Source organism: Nerophis lumbriciformis, linkage group LG23 (genome assembly GCF_033978685.3).
Source record: "Nerophis lumbriciformis linkage group LG23, RoL_Nlum_v2.1, whole genome shotgun sequence".
Classification (NCBI taxonomy): Eukaryota; Metazoa; Chordata; class Actinopteri; order Syngnathiformes; family Syngnathidae; genus Nerophis; species Nerophis lumbriciformis.
The window spans coordinates 7,357,007-7,379,124 of NC_084570.2; the positions used below are offsets into that span (position 1 = coordinate 7,357,007).

Here is a 22,118-nt window from a genome sequence, read left to right on the forward strand (position 1 = left end):
AGCTATAGTGTCGTGCCAACATCGCCGCAGGGGGCGCTCTTTAAAGTCATCAGTCTAGATTTATTCGACGAAGGAAAATGACGTCATCATGTCTGCAGCCTAGCAACAGAAAAAGAAGGCGCAGCAAAGCAGAAACAAGCTAATGCTAAATTACGCCTTCCGTGTTAAACGTTTTCATCTTTTTCAATATCATAATCATACCTGACGGCGAACACAACTGTAGTTCACACGGCTGAGTGTCGAGACTCAAAACGAGTATAAAAATCTCGCTGTAGCGAGCTTGAAGCGCGTTAGCATTAGCTGTAGTTAACGGTTTGGGGAATTTGTAGAAATGTATTCTTTGTGTAAGGCTTTCCGCGACAGTGAAGCTCACCTCGTCGGGTGGAAACCATGTTAAACAACCGCAGCGCCGCCGATGTTGTGAGAAGGTCGCTCATAATGTAGTGCAGTTAGTTTAGAAGGACAGAAGCCTGGGATAGCGGTGGGTCTGTGGAGGCTCGATGAGCACTTGACTGCCGTCGTCCACGCTCGGCCTGACATGTTTAGTCTGATGGCGAACTGCTGCAACTGGCTCAAACGCTGGCGAGAGCCGGCAAGGTGAGTTATTTTACATTATTATGTCCTATATATAGGCGTCACAACAAGGTTACTATTTATGCTGCACACATACACATGTTTTATGATTTTTTTCGTCAGAAAATGTATTTTACAATAACTTAAAATAACATATATATTTTTATATACACACACACACACATATACATACCGTATTTTTCGGACTATAAGTCGCTCCGGAGTGTAAGGCGCACCGGCCGAAAATACATAATAAAGAAGGAAAAAAACATATACAGGTAAAAGCCAGTAAATTAGAATATTTTGAAAAACTTGATTTATTTCAGTAATTGCGTTCAAGAGGTGTGACTTGTACATTATATTTATTCATTGCACACAGACTGATGCATTCAAATGTTTATTTCATTTAATTTTGATGATTTGAAGTGGCAACAAATGAAAATCCAAAATTACGTGTGTCACAAAATTAGAATATTGTGTAAGGCTAATACAAAAAAGGGATTTTTAGAAATGTTGGCCAACTGAAAAGTATGAAAATGAAAAATATGAGCATGTACAATACTCAATACTTGGTTGGAGCTCCTTTTGCCTCAATTACTGCGTTAATGCGGCGTGGCATGGAGTCGATGAGTTTCTGGCACTGCTCAGGTGTTGTAAGAGCCCAGGTTGCTCTGATAGTGGCCTTCAACTCTTCTGCGTTTTTGGGTCTGGCATTCTGCATCTTCCTTTTCACAATACCCCACAGATTTTCTATGGGGCTAAGGTCAGGGGAGTTGGCGGGCCAATTTAGAACAGAAATACCATGGTCCGTAAACCAGGCACGGGTAGATTTTGCGCTGTGTGCAGGCGCCAAGTCCTGTTGGAACTTGAAATCTCCATCTCCATAGAGCAGGTCAGCAGCAGGAAGCATGAAGTGCTCTAAAACTTGCTGGTAGACGGCTGCGTTGACCCTGGATCTCAGGAAACAGAGTGGACCGACACCAGCTGGACTGCTGCTGAGTGGTCCAAAGTCATGTTTTCTGACGAAAGCAAATTTTGCATTTCCTTTGGAAATCGAGGTCCCAGAGTCTGGAGGAAGACAGGAGAGGCACAGGATCCACGTTGCCTGAAGTCTAGTGTAAAGTTTCCACCATCAGTGATGGTTTGGGGTGCCATGTCATCTGCTGGTGTCGGTCCACTCTGTTTCCTGAGATCCAGGGTCAACGCAGCCGTCTACCAGCAAGTTTTAGAGCACTTCATGCTTCCTGCTGCTGACCTGCTCTATGGAGATGGAGATTTCAAGTTCCAACAGGACTTGGCGCCTGCACACAGCGCAAAATCTACCCGTGCCTGGTTTACGGACCATGGTATTTCTGTTCTAAATTGGCCCGCCAACTCCCCTGACCTTAGCCCCATAGAAAATCTGTGGGGTATTGTGAAAAGGAAGATGCAGAATGCCAGACCCAAAAATGCAGAAGAGTTGAAGGCCACTATCAGAGCAACCTGGGCTCTCATAACACCTGAGCAGTGCCAGAAACTCATCGACTCCATGCCACGCCGCATTAACGCAGTAATTGAGGCAAAAGGAGCTCCAACCAAGTATTGAGTATTGTACATGCTCATATTTTTCATTTTCATACTTTTCAGTTGGCCAACATTTCTAAAAATCCCTTTTTTGTATTAGCCTTAAGTAATATTCTAATTTTGTGACACACGGAATTTTGGATTTTCATTTGTTGCCACTTCAAATCATCAAAATTAAATGAAATAAACATTTGAATGCATCAGTCTGTGTGCAATGAATAAATATAATGTACAAGTTACACCTTTTGAATGCAATTACTGAAATAAATCAAGTTTTTCAAAATATTCTAATTTACTGGCTTTTACCTGTGTGTGTGTGTGTGTGTGTGTGTGTGTGTGTGTGTGTGTGTGTGTGTGTGTGTGTGTGTGTGTATGTATATATATATATATATATATACCGGTATATATATATATATATACATACACACACACACACATAGATACATACATATATACAGTATACATATATATATACACAAACACTCAATTTGACATACAGAGTAACTACTATTTTTAAGAACAAGTTACAGTAATATATAGGCGTCACAACAAGGTTACTATTTATGCTGCACACATAAACATTTTTATGTTTTTTGATTCAGAAAATGTATCTTACAATAATTTAAAATAACATGTGTATATATATATATATATATATATATATATATATATATATATATATATATATATATACCGTATTTTCCGCACTATAAGGCGCACCGAATTATTAGCCGCACCTTCTATGAATTACATATTTCATAATTTTGTCCACCAATAAGCCGCCCCGGACTAAAAGCCGCGCCTACGCTGCGCTAAAGTGAATGTCAAAAAAACGCTGCGCTATAGTGAATGTCAAAAAAACAGTCAGATAGTTCAGTCAAACTTTAATAATATATTGAAAACCAGCGTTCTAACAACTCTGTCCCAAAATGTACGCAAATGTGCAATCACAAACATAGTAAAATTCAAAATGGTGTAGAGCAATAAATAGCAACATAATGTTGCTCGAACGTTAATGTCACAACACACAAAATAAACATAGCGCTCACCTTCTGAAGTTATTCTTCATTCGTAAATCCTTCGAATTCTTCGTCTTCGGTGTCCGAATTGAAAAGTTGCGCAAGCGTGGGATCCAAAATGGCCGGTTCCGTCTCGTAGAAGTCATCGGGAGTCAGTGTCGCTGTTGTTCTGTGAATCCTGCCTTCCGGAAAGCTCGGACCACAGTTGTGACCGAAATATCTGCCCAGGCATTTACGATCCACTGGCAGATGTTGGCGTATGTCGACCGGCGCTATCTGCCCGTCTTAGTGAAGGTGTGTTCGCCTTCGCAGCTGTGTGAAAAAAGCCACCCGGCCTCTTCGCGTAAACTTCCCTTAACCACTCGCTCATCTTTTCTTCATCCATCCATCCCTTCGAGTTAGCTTTTATGATGACGCCGGCTGGAAAGGTCTCTTTTGGCAAGGTCTTCCTTTTGAATATCACCATGAGTGGAAGTTAGCATGGCAAGCTAGAACCACAGTGAAGGATGACTCCTCATTCCCTGTGGTGCGAATATTCACCGTACGTGCTCCCGTTCCACAGTGCAGTTCACAGGAATATCAGTTGCTGTGAAATACGGTAGTAATCCGTGTGCAGATGGAGAGATTGCGTCTTTTTATGAACCGGATCCTTGTCGCGTCGTAGTAGGAGCCATTTTGTGGTCTTTACAGATGTAAACAGGAAATGAAACGTACGGTGATATCCGCGCGTTTTTTCTTCTTCTTCCGGGGGCGGGTGAAGCGCTTCCTGTTCTATGGGGGCGGGTGAAGCGCTTCCTGTTCTATGGGGGCGGGTGCTTTCCTTGGCGGTTGCTTGCGTAGAAGAAGAAGCGCTTCCTGTTCTACCGGGAAAAAAGATGGCGGCTGTTTACCGAAGTTGCGAGACCGAAACTTTATGAAAATTAATCGTAATAAAGCGCACCGGGTTATAAGGCGCACTGTCATCTTTTGAGAAAAATTGTGGTTTTTAGGTGCGCCTTATAGTGCGGAAAATACGGTATATATATATATATATATATATATATATATATATATATATATATATATATATATATATATATATACACACATTCAGGTGTACTGGAGAGGAGGCTACGCCGGATAGTCGAACCTCGGATTCAGGAGGAACAGTGCAGTTTTCGTCCTGGTCGTGGAACTGTGGACCACCTCTATACTCTCGGCAGGGTCTTTGAGGGTGCATGGGAGTTTGCCCAACCAGTCTACATGTGCTTTGTGGACTTGGAGAAGGCATTCGACCGTGTCCCTTGGGAAGTCCTGTGGGGAGTGCTCAGAGAGTATGGGGTATCGGACTGTCTAATTGTGGCGGCCCGCTCCCTGTATGATTAGTGTCAGAGCTTGGTCCGCATTGCCGGCAGTAAGTCGGACACGTTTCCAGTGAAGGTTGGACTCCACCAAGGCTGCCCTTTGTCATTGATTCTGTTTATAACTTTTATGGACAAAATTTCTAGGCGCAGTCAAGGGGTTGAGGGGATCCGGTTTGGTGGCTGCAGGATTAGATCTCTGCTTTTTGCAGATGATGTGGTCCTGGTGGCTTCATCTGGCCAGGATCTTCAGCTCTCACTGGATCGGTTCGCAGCCGAGTGTGAAGCGACTGGGATGAAAATCAGCACCTCCAAGTCCGAGTCCATGGTTCTCGCCCGGAAAAGGGTTGAGGAGGAGACCCTGTCCCAAGTGGAGGAGTTCACGTACCTCGGAGTCTTGTTCACGAGTGAGGTAAGAGTGAATCGTGAGATCGACAGGCGGATCGGTGCGGCGTATTCAGTAATACGGACGCAGTATCGATCCGTTGTGGTGAAGAAGGAGCTGAGCCGGAAGGCAAAGCTCTCAATTTACCGGTCGATCTACGTTCCCATCCTCACCTATGGTCATGAGCTTTGGGCTATGACCGAAAGGACAAGATCACGGGTACAAGCGGCCGAAATGAGTTTCCTCCGCCGGGTGGCTGGGCTCTCCCTTAGAGATAGGGCGAGGAGCTCAAAGTAAAGCCGCTGCTCCTCCACATCGAGAGGAGCCAGATGAAGTGGTTCAGGCATCTGGTCAGGATGCCACCCGAACGCCTCCCTAGGGAGGTGTTTAGGGCATGTCCGACCGGTAGGAGGCCTCGGGGAAGACCCAGGACACGTTGGGAAGACTATGTCTCCCGGCTGGCCTGGAAACGCCTCAGGATCCCCCGCGAAGAGCTGGACAAAGTGGCTAGGGAGAGGGAAGTCTGGGCTTCCCTGCTTAGGCTGCTGTCCCCGCGCCCCGACCTCGGATAAGCGGAAGAAGATGGATGGATGGACGGTCAAGAAATGTTGAAGCAGTAACATGTTGAATCGAGAAATTGTATTACGGAATTCCTGGAATTTCGGGAAAACTGGGATTTTTTCCAGTTCAAAAAACAACTTCGTTTTTTGTCCGAATTAAGAGGAATGTTTTGACGGTAGAACAGTTAAAGTGGGTTGAAAACTGGGGGAGGAGTAGTTGCCAGAAAAAAGGGTAGAAATAGGGCTTTTGGAAAAGCAGTAATTCTGGAAAATCCTGGAATTGTTATGAACTTGGAAAAAAAGTAGTTTGAATTTCCAAGATGGTGGAATGTGTTGAAGGCGAAATGGTATGAATAGGTTGAAAAATGTGGAAATGGTGATAGTTTGAAAAATGGCCAATTCATTTTAAATAGGGAAGAATGTCCCGGAAAAACCGGGAATTCTGGGAATTTTGGGAATTTGTCAAGGGAAAGCCCGCTATTGCCGAATAGGCTGAATAGTTTGAAGTTGGAACTGTTTGAATCGGATGAAAAATGTGAAAGGTAGAGCGCGCCAAAATCTGGAGGCGAAGAAGAAGAAGATGAAGTTGTGTGAATGCTTTGGAGCATTCACACAATTAATGGCAGTGTTATTTTATTATTGCAATGATATAGCCAACTTCACACAGGTTATTTTTAGTAGTTATTTTGTCTTTACTAAAATATATTTGAGTTTTAGTCATACTTTAGTCATTTATTAGGTGCAACGATTAATCAAGCATATTGATCAATTCAATTTTTTTTTTACACTTGTTTTTACACAGATATTAAATACATGAATAATCTGTCTCAATAAAAAAAAAAAAAAAAAAAAGGGTTCAAGATGTTCATCATAATTATTGTTCTGTGTACTTTGTGAACACTTGTAGTTTGAACAGTCTCTTAAACTGAATCATATTGGTGCTTGTATGATTTATTTCATACAAATTCCACAATTTAATTCCACATACTGATATATTAAATGTTTTAAGTGTTGTACGAGCATACACATGTTTGAAATTATATTTTCCTCTAAGGTTATATTTCTCCTCTTTTGTTGAGAAGAATTGTTGTACATTCTTGGGTAGCAGGTTATAGTTTGCTTTATACATCATTTTAGCTGTTTGCAAATGCACCAAATCGTTGAATTTCAATAATTGCGATTTGATAAATAAAGGGTTTGTATGTTTTTTTATATCTTACATGTATTATTCTAATTGAAAGATTAGAGTAAAGCTTGAATTCATTGTTTAATGTGTGTAACTCGGCCTGCAGCTGTTGATTAATTAATTGAGTAATCAAATAAAACACAGTTTATAACCTCAATGCGCCTTTTAGGGAAACAAGTTGTTATAAACAAGAATGTTTATAATGATCTTTATTCTTTGTTTTTATAAATGCACATAATATTTGAATTGCACTTCTGCCATAGGAGCCACACTATATATTATTTAATAAAAAAAACAATACCTGGTAACAGATAATAAAGAACAAAACAAAAATACACTATTCTAAAGTAGGACAAATTGAGTGACAATGTATTAACCAATTTAACACAAACGATTGAAAATTTACTAATTGATAACTGGTTTGATCTTTGGACTAACAACTCAGTGCTGGAATAAAACATTCGTTATGCAAGTCAAACATATAAGATGGTGTTAGCTACCAAAATCGACTTTTTTACCTTTTACCTACAAATGGAAACTTTTTCAAATTTAAATTAATCGATTGAATTGATGAATAATTGCAGCCCTAAGTGTAACCAATTAAAATGTATAAAAATCCGTCATCGAGTGCCCGGTTATTCTTTTTACTCAATGTATTCACAATGTTAAAATTGCAATTTCAATGTTGTTGATGTGCATTGAATTAGAACAAACCAATGAAGGGTATGGCAAGCAGAAAAATTGTTGTTTATTTAAACTATTTTCCTCAAAATACACTTTTATAGTGTGTTTTATCCGATTCAAACTAACTAATCGATAGACTACTCGATTTTTAAAATTATCGATAGTTTCATCATCTATATTTATTTAGTTTTAGTCGACTGAATTTCACAATAAATTCCAAGTAAATCAACAGTAAATAAAATGTAAAGTACCAAAATATTAGCCGCCACCACTTAATTTTTTGTAGAATTGTATTTCATACATTTGTTGGCAGCTCACATCTGTAAGCAGCGAGTTTACACATTGAATCATTGGTCCACCGTGACCCGTTTGGCAATTTCATTGGTCTGATGTGACGAGGCTAAATTTATTGGCGGCGTGTCAAGCTCGTATTTTAATTGGCGGCTGAGTAGGAAGAGGCTGTGAATATTGTTTGTTGTAAAATTCCTGTCGTTCAATAATTTCATTGATGTTTTTATAAGCTATTTTGGAATCTTCTACTTCACTCACTATGGGACGTGTACTTTTGTTTATAGCGTTTTTTTTTTTTTTAGCAGTTTCAAAGAAACAACCAACTATATGCAGTCATGCTCCTCCTAAAGTACCATTAGAGTGGAAGAGTGGAAAAACGAGTTGGCTTTATATGCTTAATCATGTTTTATTGTATCCATTAAATCATATCCAATTGTATTTACAATCCGCACAGTATGTGAAAATACCGTTAAAACATCACAAAATGCCACAAAATCCGTCGGCTATTTTGAATATTCCGCTCTGTACATCTTCTGTGATTTCCGTTAATTCTATGTCACTGTAGTAACGCTTCTGGACTTTGACCATATCAGATTAGTCATACTGGACATACCGTATTTTTGGACTACAACTTGCAGTTTTTTTCAGTTTGGCCGGGGGTGCGACTTATACTCAGGAGCGACTTATGTGTGAAATTATTAACACATTACCGTAAAATATCAAATAATATTATTTAGCTCATTCACGTAAGAGACTAGACGTATAAGATTTCATGGGATTTAGTGATTAGGAGTGACAGATTGTTTGGTAAACGTATAGCATGTTCTATATGTTATAGTTATTTGAATGACTCTTACCATAATATGTTACGTTAACATACCAGGCACGTTCTCAGTTGGTTATTTATGCCTCATATAACGTACACTTATTCAGCCTGTTCTTTACTATTCTTTATTTATTTTAAATTGCCTTTCAAATGTCTAATCTTGGTGTTGGGTTTTATCAAATAAATTTCCCCAAAAAATGCGACTTATACTCCAGTGCGACTTATATATGTTTTTTTCCTTCTTTATTATGCATTTTCGGCCGGTGCGACTTACACTCCGGAGCGACTTATAGTCCGAAAAATACGGTAATAATAATATAAAACCAAGTATCCCTTTGAAACGCAATAAACTTGGATTTTCTTGCTTATATTTAATAAAAAGATGAATACATCTGATACTTACTAGTAGCTACATTATAGTGGCAAAATATTGAAAATTCCTCTAAATTGTGCTATTTTATTGTCATGCGTCCAGTAACTGAGGAACACAAAACAAACATTTGAGCCGAGCCCACGTGGTACTGGTGAGACATCTGATCCTGGATTTAGTTTGAAATCCTCATGTAATCCCCCAGTCAGGTCTGTTCAGCAAGTCTCCTTTGACACATTGCTGTGAGGGGTGTGCAAACAATAACCCAGTGGGTCATGGGGTCTCCGGTAGTGGGCGTTCAGAACATAACCTTTCTCTGGGTTTACGTCATGAGGCTGTTCTGATTAAAGGGTGCCGGCTCCAGAGGACTCTTTGATGGATTGTGCGCTTCATGTCTTTTCTGCACAACTGTCTAAGTTAAGTATGTATGGCAGTATGACAATGGCAGGTAGTGTTTACCGGTATGTGCTTACAATCCCCTGCAGTTTGTTCTTGATCGTGTGAGCAGCCATGGTTAGCATGTCAGAGCTATTGATTACTGTTTATTTTACTGCATATTTAGCAGATGTATGATCCAAATTAATTATTGCAAACCTTGTGTTTAATTACACATTTTTAAAAAGTGCAAGCCTGTGACAATTGCTGACTCATTTAGTTGTGCTGTTTATCTAATTGGCTTATCTGTGCCTTCCGATGTGACAATCCGAGATATCCAGATGATGGGGTCGGATTGGGTGCCGATATTTGTCTTTTAATTATAGGCAGCCGTATGTCCCATTGTTTACATGGCTAAAGATTGTACTCATGTAAAATATTCCTTACAAAGGGATGCACGCTCGGGAGACACAATTATATTTCTGGATTTCTTGTTACACACATGCAGGAGTTGCATGATTTCCATAAAGGTGTGCGTGTTTCCAGAGCAAAGGCTTGAATTTGAGATCAACGTACCACACAACAAGCAGGGTTACATAAGAATCTAACTAGGAATGGGTCGATCGATCAGCCCCCGATATGTATTTTCGTGAAATAGTACATGGTCAGCCATTGCCGATTAATGTCTTTATTGACGATCACAAACGTTGATCCTCTTTGGCTAACAAGCAGCTAGAAGCTAATTATGTGTCTCCATACACAGTGTGGAGCCGCTCCCGTAAATGAATAATTATCATCTAAATTTCGGCAAATAAACTGCATTTCTTAGTATCCCAAGTATCATTATAAAGTATTATCGCTGGAGGCCGAGGCTAAACATGTCACACACAGGGAGAAAGGCAGGAGCTGGCATGCCAATAATTAAGTAAAAGTTAAAGTACCAATGATTCACACACACACACGAGGTGTGGCAAAATTATTCTCTGCATTTGACCCATCACCCTTGATCACCCCCTGGGAGGTGAGGGGAGCAGTGAACAGCAGCGGTGGCCGCGCCCGGGAATCATTTTTGGTGATTCAACCCCCAATTCCAACCCTTGATGCTGAGTGCCAAACAGGGAGGCAATGGGTCCCATTTTTATAGTCTTTAGTATGACTCGCAAAGCTAACCTAGCCCTAAACAACACCATAAAGTAAGTGCTTAGTAAAGTTTAAAAAGTGTAGATGGACCTAAGTCACACAAGAAAGTAAGCAACTACTTACGGGAAAGTAACAAGTAGATTAATAGGAGTTAGAGGATAATATAACAACCGTTGGTATGTCAGCATTGTCACAGTCAGTACACGAGGAGGATCAATCCATAAGTTGGTGGTATCAATATTAAGGTTGGCCCTGCGATAAGGTGGCGACTTTTTCAGGGTGTACACCGCCTTCCGCCCGAATGCAGCTGAGATAGGCTCCAGCACCCCCTGCGACCATACTTGCCAACCTTGAGACCTCCCAATTCGGGAGATGGGGGGGGGGTATATATTTTCAAGTATTTCTTATATATATATAATCCGTTCATGAATGAGTATATCCGTTTGGCCACCGTGTTCAATGGAGACGTCTGATCTACAAAATTTGCAGGCAGCATACCCCTTCCCCTTCGAGCTGTCCTGTATGAACTGAAATTATTTTTTCCAATGATTTTGGAACTTGCAAGTGTACTACTTCTTCTTACTCGTCGTCACCATGTCTCTTCTTCGTTCTTCTGCTTCGTCTGTTATGTTTTTGGACATTACTACTTGCCGTAGTTTTGAAGCAATGCATGATGGGAATCCGGATGTTGTGTGTCAGTATATTAACGTGCCGGCTGGAATAAACACACGCTGAGAAATAACTCCGTGCCTGCCTACTTTATGGGTTATAGAGGTAATCTATGTATAACAGAGACATATATAATAGTCTCCTTTTCAGGTTGTAGAGGACGCTAAAGGCAGTGTCTTTAAGGCACGCCCCCAATATTGTTGTCTGGGTGGAAATCGGGAGAAATTCGGGAGAATGGTTGCCCTGGGAGATTTTCGGGAGGGGCACTGAAATTCGGGAGTTTCCCGGGAAAATCGGGAGTGTTGGCAAGTATGCCTGCGACCCCAAAAGGGACAAGCTGTAGAAAATGGATGGATGGACTATTAAGGGTAGTATCAGTATATGATCAATACTTAAGTAATCAAATTACCTGAATAAAGGAGGACTCAACCAAAGGATTGAAATGAGTAAGAGATACTTTTTACTTTTTTTTAGTTATTGTGTACTATTGACTTAGTTTTGCTCAAACAATTGTATGTAATAACAGAGGATAAGGAACTAGTTGAAATATTGTCTTGATACTGTTGAACTGTCGTGTCAATAGCACTCACTGTGAATACATTGAAAAATGTACAGTTAATACATGTGATCGGTATTGGACAATATTACTCATGGATGATCGGTATCTGAATCTGCGGCACACAAAAGCTAATTTCTAAAGCTAAGGGCTACAGCTTCAATGTAAAGTAGGCGGGATCGATCCAGATGTCGATAATATTGATACCTTATATACCAACGATACTAAATGATTAATTCGGTATTTTTCGTTTTATTGTTCTTAATAAAAAAAATTCTTGGGGGAGTCATTTTTGTTTGTATTTAAAAACTCAGGAGTAAGTTTCTGGATGCAGTAAGGCTTTGAGGGCAAAACCCAAAGATTTAAATGGGAACCAGTAGTAGTTTATGCTTTTCTTTAGTTATTGTGCATTCGTCACTTTATTTTGTAAAAAAAATTATATGTAGAATTCATTACCACAAATTATCATACAGCATCTGATTTACAACAATTCTAGCAATTGTAAATTCACCAAGATAAGCTTTATATTAATGTGTTCACTATAGTCAGGGGCGCCGCTAGGGATTTTGGGCCCCATGAAAAGAATCTTTACAGGGCCCCCAACACAGCGGAAACATTTTTTGATGCTGTTTTACATACAATTATGCATTGTAATGGTATTTTTGACTATCATTACCATATTTTTGAAAGAAGAACAGCATCACAGTTGACATGTACAGTAGGGGAAGAACTGAGCACTCTGAATACAATGGAATTCATTTTGAGTCATTTATTTGCTGCACCACTGATTCTTAAATTGGAAATAAACTCTTATTGAATAAGAACAGCTTGATAAATGTTTGACTGGATTGATTATTTAACTAATATAGCAGTAAAATGTAAAAATCCAGAGTTTTCTTGAGCTAACATGGTGAGAAAAGTGAGCTATCTTATTACCACAGACAGGGACAAAGTTAATATGCATAACTTTCCACCACAACTAACAAACCCACCTTTTTTTTGGAAATATTGCGTGACATATTGTCGACCCTTCAACTCCTTCTCCTCTCTTATTTTTTTTCCCTTTCTTTTTTGGCTGCCTGATTTTTGAGGCATACTGCTGTCTCCTCCACTTTGCCCGCTGTGGCGCTGTCTGTGACAAATCGCCATGCGCTACCTGCAGCTGATCCAGTCGGACTGAACCATTTTACGTAAATAGAGTGGGTAAGGGAGGGTCCTGCAGGGGTTGATGCTTCCAAAACAAATAAAGGTATTGTTACCAGGACATGGGAAATAAAACATGTGTGATTATATGTTAGTTAATAACTTAGTGTCATTATTTTTTCTGTATTATAATTTCATCATCATTAGGGGCCTCTCTGGGCCCCCCCCTCCATCATGGGCCCCTAGAATCCGTCTCCTTTACCCCCCCTTTTCAGCGCCCCTGACTATAGTTACTTGCTGTAAAACATTTTCAGTTGTATAATTTATTGTCTAAGTATCAGATCGGGACTCAGTCGGATTGAATCTGAGGACAAAAAATCGCACCGGGATCGACGACCAATTATGTTGATCGGGACATCCTTAGTGGCAATTAACTGGAAGTGTAATCATACTCATTTCTAATTTTACAGAAAAGTGACTCTGGTAATGGTAGGATTGGATAATGCAGGAAAGACAGCCACAGTACGTGGAATCCAAGGAGGTTTGTACCTATTTTTACATCTTTTAAAAGATACATGTTTACAAAGGTGTCTTTTTGGCTAAAACGGGTGCAACCTCTGACTTTTTAATTTGATTTCAGAGAATCCCCAAGATGTTGCTCCAACTGTGGGTTTTTCTAAGGTTGACCTGAAGCAGGGCAAGTTTGAGGTCACGATCTTCGATCTGGGCGGTGGGAAGAGGATCCGTGGCATATGGAAGAATTACTACTCTGAGTCACACGGTGTGGTGTTTGTGGTGGACTCCAGCGATGTGCAGCGGATCCAGGAGACACGGGAAACCATGGCAGAAGTCCTGCAGCACCCACGCATCGCTGGGAAGCCTGTGCTTGTGTGAGTGGATGGAACCTAAATGATATGCATTTGTGTTTGAATTTGCAGTTTACTTGCCAGGTGGCATATATTCAATGAGTTCTTGTCTTGGCTTCCAGACTTGCCAACAAACAAGATCAGGAGGGCGCATTGGCTGAAGCAGACATCATTGAGAACCTGTCGTTAGAGAAGCTTGTTAATGAGAACAAGTGTCTTTGTCAGATTGTAAGTGTTTGTGCACCTGGCACAGTAGTGAGTGACATGTAGAGTCAGTTTTACCCTGAGCCCAGCCATTTATAGAAATGTTTAGTATCCTAACCTGCTTGAACTCGTCAGTGCTATTAAAATACTTTATATTCTTTTTCCAGGAGCCGTGCTCCGCAGTCTTGGGTTATGGCAAAAAGTTTGACAAATCCATTAAAAGGGGCCTGAGCTGGCTGCTTAACAACATTGCCAAAGATTATGAGGCCATCACCGAGCGTGTGCAGAAAGACACAGCAGAGCAGCATGCTCAGGAGGAGCAGGATAAGAAAGAAAGGGCAGAACGGGTCAGACGGATACGAGAAGAGAGGTACGTGCGTCTGGATAGGTTATGTACTGTATGGTCTCTCAGCGCGCTGGCCGAGGACTTAAGACAATCTCTGTCCGCAGCGTAATAGAATATTTATTCATGGCTTGGAGTCAAAACTTGACCTCAATTGACCTGAGCATATTTTTTTCTGTAACTAACTTTGCCCTAAAGATGTGTATATCAAGATGCCATAAGGTTAATAACATTTTTCTCTTAGAGAGCGGCAAGAGAGGGAGGAGGCAGACCGCGAAGGCGTGCATGCCTGCAAAGACGAGCTTTTTGAACAACACGTGCACAACCCCTTCCAGCCCATCGAAAATGTCCTAACTGAGGTGTGGAAGCTGCTACCGACCATTAAAACAAGACCAATTGACCAATTTCACCTTTATCCAAAATGTAATTCAGTGTGAAGTTAAGGAAAATTGGAAGAAGAGGCAACAGGAGCTGCAGGGGCACATGAGCAACAGTTTTAAGACAGATGCAGAGGCGGAGGCAGAGTTTGAGGAGGATAATCACGAAGAGCCAGACAATTCCAGACAAACGCCGGAAAATTCCAGTCCAAGTAAGTGTAATTTACAAGTAACTGTCATCTTTCTTTTCTATGTTTGGGCGAACACTTTAACACCTGTCAGTGTGCAATTCATCCATGCAAATATGTAATTATCACTGAACTAAAAATAATCAGTGTGAAGATAAAGGCTGCTGGCACTTTTGAAGATCATTAGCACGACAGCATGTGGCCTGTTTTTGCACCACCTGGGAAGAGTCAGATTGATCTGACTCCCAAAAGAGAAAGTAACAACCAGTCCCTCCAGGAATTTGCAAAAGCACAAATCAACCAATCCCTGTGGATTATGCGCAGCCTCGTAATTTTGTCCAATGCCTTCAACTTTCCTGCATATTTTTGCCAATCAATTTGTCTCTCAAGGGGTACTTAAACGCGCACGTCAACGGTCTAATCAAACCTCGTTTGTTTCTTGTGTCGACGAAGCAGGAACAACAACGCGTAACAACATAGCAACTCTTTATTTCTCCAACGGCGCAATCGTCATCCTCCCGAGTAGCTCAGACCTACTTCCGGGTCCGGTTTATGGCGCTAAGCCTTTTGTGTAATGTAGTATATAAACATATAGCAACACACTGGGGTCCTGACTTCCTAGTTTACAGGAAGGGGATTCATATGGCCCCATTCGGCACAGTTTACCTGACACATGAAACGTGACAAATTGGAGCGTGGCACTAACCACTTTAGCCGCCGTATGGCAGTCGAGTGTTGAATATATTAAAATGTGTTTTGTGGCAATTCCAACTTTGACCACAGCGGCAGTTGGTAGGTCTTTATTGTCATTGCACAAGTACAACAAAACTTTGTTTTCAGCACAAACCCATTCAAGATTAGACAAAACAAACAGTGTACAGGGTTACAGAACAGGAATGCTGATGGGTCGCCACAAGGCGCCCCGTAAAAGATGGGAAAAAGATAAAACGCTGGGGAAGGATGAGTAAAAAAATACAATCTAGACTGGGCTCCTAAGGGGGCCCAGTCTGGAGTGGGAAAAATCCTCCATAGCAAAGCACATATACATATTACAACCTTCATCTCAAGATATCTAGCAACAGAGGGAAGGGAGTGCGAGGTCGTGATGGTGGGCCGCAGCTCTCAGGCGCTGACCATCCATCCATCACCCCTAAGGGATTTGCATCGAGGGCGTTGGATTGGGGGTGGGGTGTGTATGTGTGCCGTATATTTTTGTGGATGCATGTTTGTGTTTAAGCCCCGTAGTGTGTCTCTGTTCCGCGGCCTTGGTGTCAACAACAACAGGTGTGTGTCCATGAGAGACAAGAAGGGAGTTTGTTGTGTCTTCGCTGCACTGTCCTTCGGGAGAGTCTCGACGCCAGGGAAACAATCCAAGTTAGAATGTTTTGTATGCGAGTGAAAATAAAATTTGCTTTTCACTCTAAATTGTCTATGACTGGTCCTCAAAACTGCGGGGCAGACAGTCCGATGTGATCCAAAATCACCAGAGTGTCCACAGTTCTTCCCGCATTCTCCAATCATTTGTGGCAGCTACGGGGTACTTTGAAGACTCCCAGCAACTTCCAATTTGTCGACAAACCAGAGCAACGCTTACTCCAATCAGCAGATGTCCTGTTGTCATAATTCCGAATAGGTAGATATCTTCACGTCCTCGACTGAAAAGGGTCGCCAGGCACTTTCCATCATTTTCAGTAGACTCCAATGCAAAATGATTAAACTTAACACGATAATAACTCGTTAACTATAAGGTAATTTAACGGCGCTAATTGTTTTAACGCGTGGTTAACACACAGGCGTCCTGGCTCCTTTTTGAACCTCGGCCCATTTTGTAGCGTAGGGGAATGTAATAGAGTTAGTTACTGTCGAGCCACAAGTTCAAAAATAGCGAGCAGAAATACACAAAGTAAGGCGGACATCATGGAAGTCTCAGATCCAAAGCCATAGCAAGTCGTTCTCCCGACAAGACATGACCATTTTATCTTCGATTGCCGTGAGACGACGTCATTGGAGCGAACGCCTGCTGGCGCACTTTGCCGCTTGTAGAGGAGGGGAGCTTCACGTCTGTGTTTACTTTACAGTTTAGTGCATTCATCCATCCATTTTCTAACGCTTGTCCCTTTTGGGTTTGCTGGATTTGGTAACATAAAATGTAGATTGTTACACTAACTGCATTAGTAATATGGCATTAAAACTCAACAGAAAAAAAGACAGTGGACAAGAGGTCAGGAGTCACTCTTTAATCGGAGACCTTTGGCAAAACATGTCAAGACACTTAATAATAATAATAATAATAATACATTTTATTTGTAAAAAGCACTTTACATTGAGTAAACAACCTCAAAGTGCTACAGTGTATAAAAAAATAAAAAATAAAAAAATAATAAAAAAAACTAAAAAAAACAAACTAGAACAGCCAAATAGCTAAAACTAGTATGCATATATCTAAAAAAAAGTATTTTTTTAAAGAAAGATTTTTAAGCCTTTTTTAAACGCATCCACAGTCTGTGGTGCCCTCAGGTGGTCAGGGAGAGCGTTCCACAGACTGGGAGCGGCGGAGCAGAAAGCCCGGTCCCCCATTGTTCGTAACTTTGTCCTCGGAGGTTGGAGGAGGTTAGCCTGTCCGGAGCAGAGGTGTCGTGTGGAGGATTTGGGGGTGAGTAGTTCTTTGAGGTAGAGGGGGGCATTTCCATGGAGGCACTGGTGGGTTAGTAGGGAGACTTTGAATTCAATCCTGAGTGGAACAGGAAGCCAGTGAAGGGATTTGAGAGTTTGTGTGATATGGTCATATTTTTGCACTCTCATCGGGATCCTAGCAGCACTATTCTGTATGTATTGTAGCTTCTGGATGTTTTTGCTGGGGATCCCGACAAGAAGTGCGTTGCAGTAGTCTAGCCTTACTTACACACTTTCGGCTTCACAATAATAGCGAACGCGTCAAATACAGTCTAAATCCATAAGAAAATGAAAAATTGTCTTACATTACGATAATGCTTTGTCAAAGATGTTTTATAGTGTAATCCAAGCTGCTAGGATAGGCTCCAGTTCCCTATGACACCGAGAGGGACAAGCGGTAGAAAATGAATGAATGGATCTACCTAAATAAGTGTTTAGTGGCAGATTGAAATAAAGTGCATATTCTTTTATAACCTGATGTGATTGATAGTCCTCAATTCCAGAAAGTTTAATAAAACCTTTTATTTTAATAAATACGGAAGGTAAAACATTGTCATGCAGAGATATGAATACCATTGACAACATGTAATGTACAGATAATCCGAATTTTTTTTTCAGTTTGAAATTTCACAGATTACATTACCAAACATCTTTGACAATCAAACCAGGATTGTAACAATCCACATGTTGTGTCATAAATGTGTGAAATTGGTATCTAAACATGAAAGTGTAGTTCCTCTTCTGAATGCAAGCGCTCCTAGAGCAGGAATACAAATTCTGTATTCCTACGAAATACAAAATCTGGCAAGACACCTAGGCAATGCAGGTATTTTTTTTTACTTATTCTCATTAAAAGAATGTCCTTTTTGTGTTGAGCTCTTTAAAATAGCATAATATTTAAAAACATTTAATTAAAGCAAAGAAATTGCCCAGTCATAAAAACATGAAAAAAGGGTACACTTATTAATGACACAAATATGTATTTATCTGCAATTGATCGCAATTAGTTTTGAGTTAACTATGAACAAATTGTTGATTTTTTGTCCTCAGATTCAATTTTCCAGGGTACAGCAATTAATAATATAACAATACCTGATCAGTGGCCTTGTGGTTATAGTGCCCGCCCTGTGATCGGTCGGTCGTGAGTTCAAACCCCGGCCGAGTCATACCAAAGATTATAAAAATGGGACCCATTACCTCCCTGCTTGGCACTCAGCATCAAAGGTCGGAATTGGGGGTTAAATCACCAAAATGATTCCAGAGCGCGGCCACCACTGCTGCTTACTGCTCCCCTCACCTCCCAGGGGGTGGAACAAGGGGATGGGTCAAATGCAGAGAATAATTTCACCACACCTAGTGTGTGTGTGACTATCAGTGGTACTATAATATTGTCATTTACAATGCTGACCGAGCAAAGAGGCAGCATTTACATGATAGAGATGTATGATGACAATCTTACCGTCTCTCATTGACCAAACTACTATTTATCACTCTCAATAGATCACACATGTTCTTAACATGCAGGGATAATTGTGTTGGAACATAAATGTTTTAGATAGACAAACGTAAAATAAACATGGAATATTTATACAACATAGCAGACAGCTGACAATAAGTAAGCATTTGCTGGTGTTTCTTTCTGTAATTTTGATTAATTGTTACTAATTAAAATTAGAGATGTCTGGTAATGGCTTTTTTGCCGATATCCGATATTCCGATATTGTCCAACTCTTAATTACCGATACCGATATCAACCGATACCGATATATACAGTCGTGGAATTAACACAATATTATGCCTAAATTTGTTGTGATGCATTAAACAATGTAACAAGGTTTTCCAAAATAAATCAACTCAAGTTATGGAAAAAAATGCCAACATGGCACTGCCATATTTATTATTGAAGTCACAAAGTGCATTTTTTTTTAACATGCCTCAAAACAGCAGCTTGGGATTTGGGACTTGCGCTCCCTGAGAGAGCATGAGGAAGTTGAGGTGGGCAGGGTTGAGGGGGGTACCGGGGGGTGTATATTGTAGTGTCCCGGAAGAGTTACTGCTGCAAGGGGTTCTGTGTATTTGTTCTGTTGTTCTGTTGTGTTTATGTTGTGTTACGGTGCAGATGTTCTCCCAAAATGTGTTTGTCATTCTTGTTTGGTGTGGGTTCACAGTGTGGCGCATATTTGTAACTGTGTCAATGTTGTTTATACGGCCACCCTCAGTGTGACCTGTATGGCTGTTGACCAAGTGTGAATTGCATTCACTTGTGTGTGTGAAAAGCCGTAGATATTATGTGACTGGGCCGGTACGCAAAGGCAGTGCCTTTAAGGTTTATTGGCGCTCTTTACTTCTCCCTACGTTCGTGTACGCAGCAGCGTTTTAAAAAGTCGTAAATTTTACTTTTTGAAACCGATACCGATAATTTCCGATATCACATTTTAAAGCATTTATCGGCCGATAATATCGGCAGTCCGATATTATCGGACATGTATAATTAAAACAGTACAATAATTTGACAATTAGCTCGAAATATGAACTTTAACTGCCATCTAATGTATATTGTGTGGTATAAAATAAGTAAAACATCATTGCACTATTTGTTCCAATTTATGTAGAAATCCTGTGCTTTTTGAGATTAAGGTTACCGGTACAAGGAACAATTGATCACAAGTTGATTAAATGTTTTCGAAAACAAAAGAGCCTCAAAACAACTTTTGCCACAACTTTCTTAAACTACTGCGAATTGAGGCGTTTTTAGGCCGCAACAATCACAAAAATGAACCAAATAATGGGCAGCACAGTGGAACAGGGGTTAGTGCATGTGCCTCACAATACGAAGGTCCTGAGTAGTCCTGGGTTCGATCCTGCGCTCGGGATCTTTCTGTGTGGAGTTTGCATGTTTCCCCGTGACTGCGTGGGTTCCCTCCGGGTACTCCAGCTTCCTCCCACCTGGGGATAGGTTGATTGGCAACACTAAATTGGCCCTACTGTGTGAGTGTGAATGTTGTCTGTCTATCTGTGTTGGCCCTGTGATGAGGTGGCGACTTGTCCAGGGTGTAACCCGCCTTCCGCCCGAATGCAGCTGAGATAGGCTCCAGCACCCCCTGCGACCCCAAAAGGGACAAGCGGTAGAAAATGGATGGATAGATGAACAAAATAATATTGCTGAGACTGAGAATGAATATGATTTCAAACGTCAAACATTTGATGCAGTGGAAATACAGTACGAGAGATTTTCAATTTTAATTTCTGAGTTATTGTACCGCGTTTTGTTGCAGGCACCGCTACTGAGCCGAACAAGAAAAAAGGGAGAAAGTTGTATCTGAAGAGGAAGCACCGTGTGGACCCGCTGAAGACGGAGGAGGGGCAGGGAGATAACGCCACTCCTCCACCTCCTCCCGGTTAGTCCTCTCCTATCTAGTTCTCACTTCATCAAACTGATTAAATTGCCCTCTTTATACGGAGATGTTTCATTGATTACACGAAACTTAGGCAGGAAGTGGATGCTGTTGCAATTTTAGATTGTCAAGTATGTAGCATAGTTGATCATCTCTGAAGCGACAACCATAAGAATGGTCAGGCACATTTTTCCCCTGACAGAATTTTCCATTTTCTACTATTTTAGTTGGATGGGCCACACCTAAAGTTTCTAGGCTGCCCAAACTAGAGCCACTCTGGGACTCAAAGCCCTCTGGTAAAGAAACGTGTCCAGAATAAAATTCACTGCTCATGTTTCATTCTTTAACTCCCATCTCACCGCTTGCTAACTGGCTGAGGTTTTCATTTACTGTACTCATCCACTAATACTGAGACGTTTCCTCCTCAGCTTGGTTGTCTTTTTATCCATCTGTCTGTCTCAATGCAGCATCTTCACTCTTTATTTTTCTTTGTTTGATTTGAGTTGTTGTGTAATAATTTAGCAAACCCTCTCTTTCCGCTTTACAGAGTTTAACAAGAAGCCCCTCCCACCTGTTGCAAACAGGCCGCAGCCTAACAGTGACACTCATGAAGTGGTTTTTTAACTTTTTCGCCAATCGAGGCCCCACCCGATCACGGCTCTCCCCTTTTGCTTTTGGCGTCAAGCAAATGGAGTGTAAACAACCGAAGGCACACAACCTGCAGCTTCTCTGGGAAAGAGCAGCTTGGGAGCACTGAGCATGATGTAAGAGGTAAAGAGGCAACACAGAAATGGGCGCCCTGTTAAGAGGTCCTTAAAACTGGTTTCACTGACATGGAAAAAAATATTTTACTATACATTTGTTTGTTCTTGTACCATATGTTTTTACAATGTTATTAAACTAAACGAATATTGTATTCATATTCACATTGTATATTATTTTATGCAATATTTATTGTGCATATATATAATTAATGCATCTGCATTATGATCTGACCCACACACTAGTGAGAAACCACAACAGTCCGTGGGAAAACTTGCAGTTCACATTAAAACAGCTGGATTTTTCTAAAGACTTTTGATTTTTGGGCTCCTTTTAACGACTTTGGTGACTATCAGGTGGAAGAAAGCATACATATACATTGCACATAATTATTAGTATTACAGTATATGTTATGTAACATACTCTATATACAACCTTAATTAGTTCTGTCACAGAGCTCACTGCAAAAAGTCAGTGTTCAAAAACAAGAAAAAAAAAATACAAACATGAGGAGTATTTTATTTGAACTAAGCAAAATTATCTGCCAGTAGAACAAGAACATTTGGCTTGTCAAGACTTTCCAAAACAAGTAAAATTAGCTAACCTCAATGAACCCAAAAATACCTTAAA

General features: G+C 40.7%; 1 protein-coding gene across 3 annotated transcripts; it reads left to right on the plus strand.

Moving 5' to 3' along the window:
* The first annotated feature begins 67 nt into the window (after positions 1-67).
* On the plus strand, positions 68-21,648 carry arl13b (ADP-ribosylation factor-like 13b). Of its 3 annotated transcripts, none has more exons than XM_061985226.1 (10): positions 68-597; positions 13,151-13,221; positions 13,321-13,570; positions 13,669-13,774; positions 13,918-14,120; positions 14,338-14,452; positions 14,526-14,682; positions 20,607-20,729; positions 20,954-21,022; positions 21,274-21,648. In XM_061985226.1, the coding sequence occupies exons 1-10, from the start codon at positions 539-541 to the stop codon at positions 21,348-21,350; spliced, it is 1,230 nt and encodes a 409-aa protein (XP_061841210.1). In that variant the 5' UTR covers positions 68-538; the 3' UTR covers positions 21,351-21,648. The 3 variants fall into 3 exon arrangements, with proteins under 3 accessions (XP_061841210.1, XP_061841213.1, XP_072771958.1); XM_072915857.1 differs by lacking the exon at positions 68-597 and adding an exon at positions 8,760-9,212 and having other exon boundaries at positions 13,149-13,221; XM_061985229.2 differs by lacking the exon at positions 20,954-21,022.
* Positions 21,649-22,118: the final 470 nt, after the last annotated feature.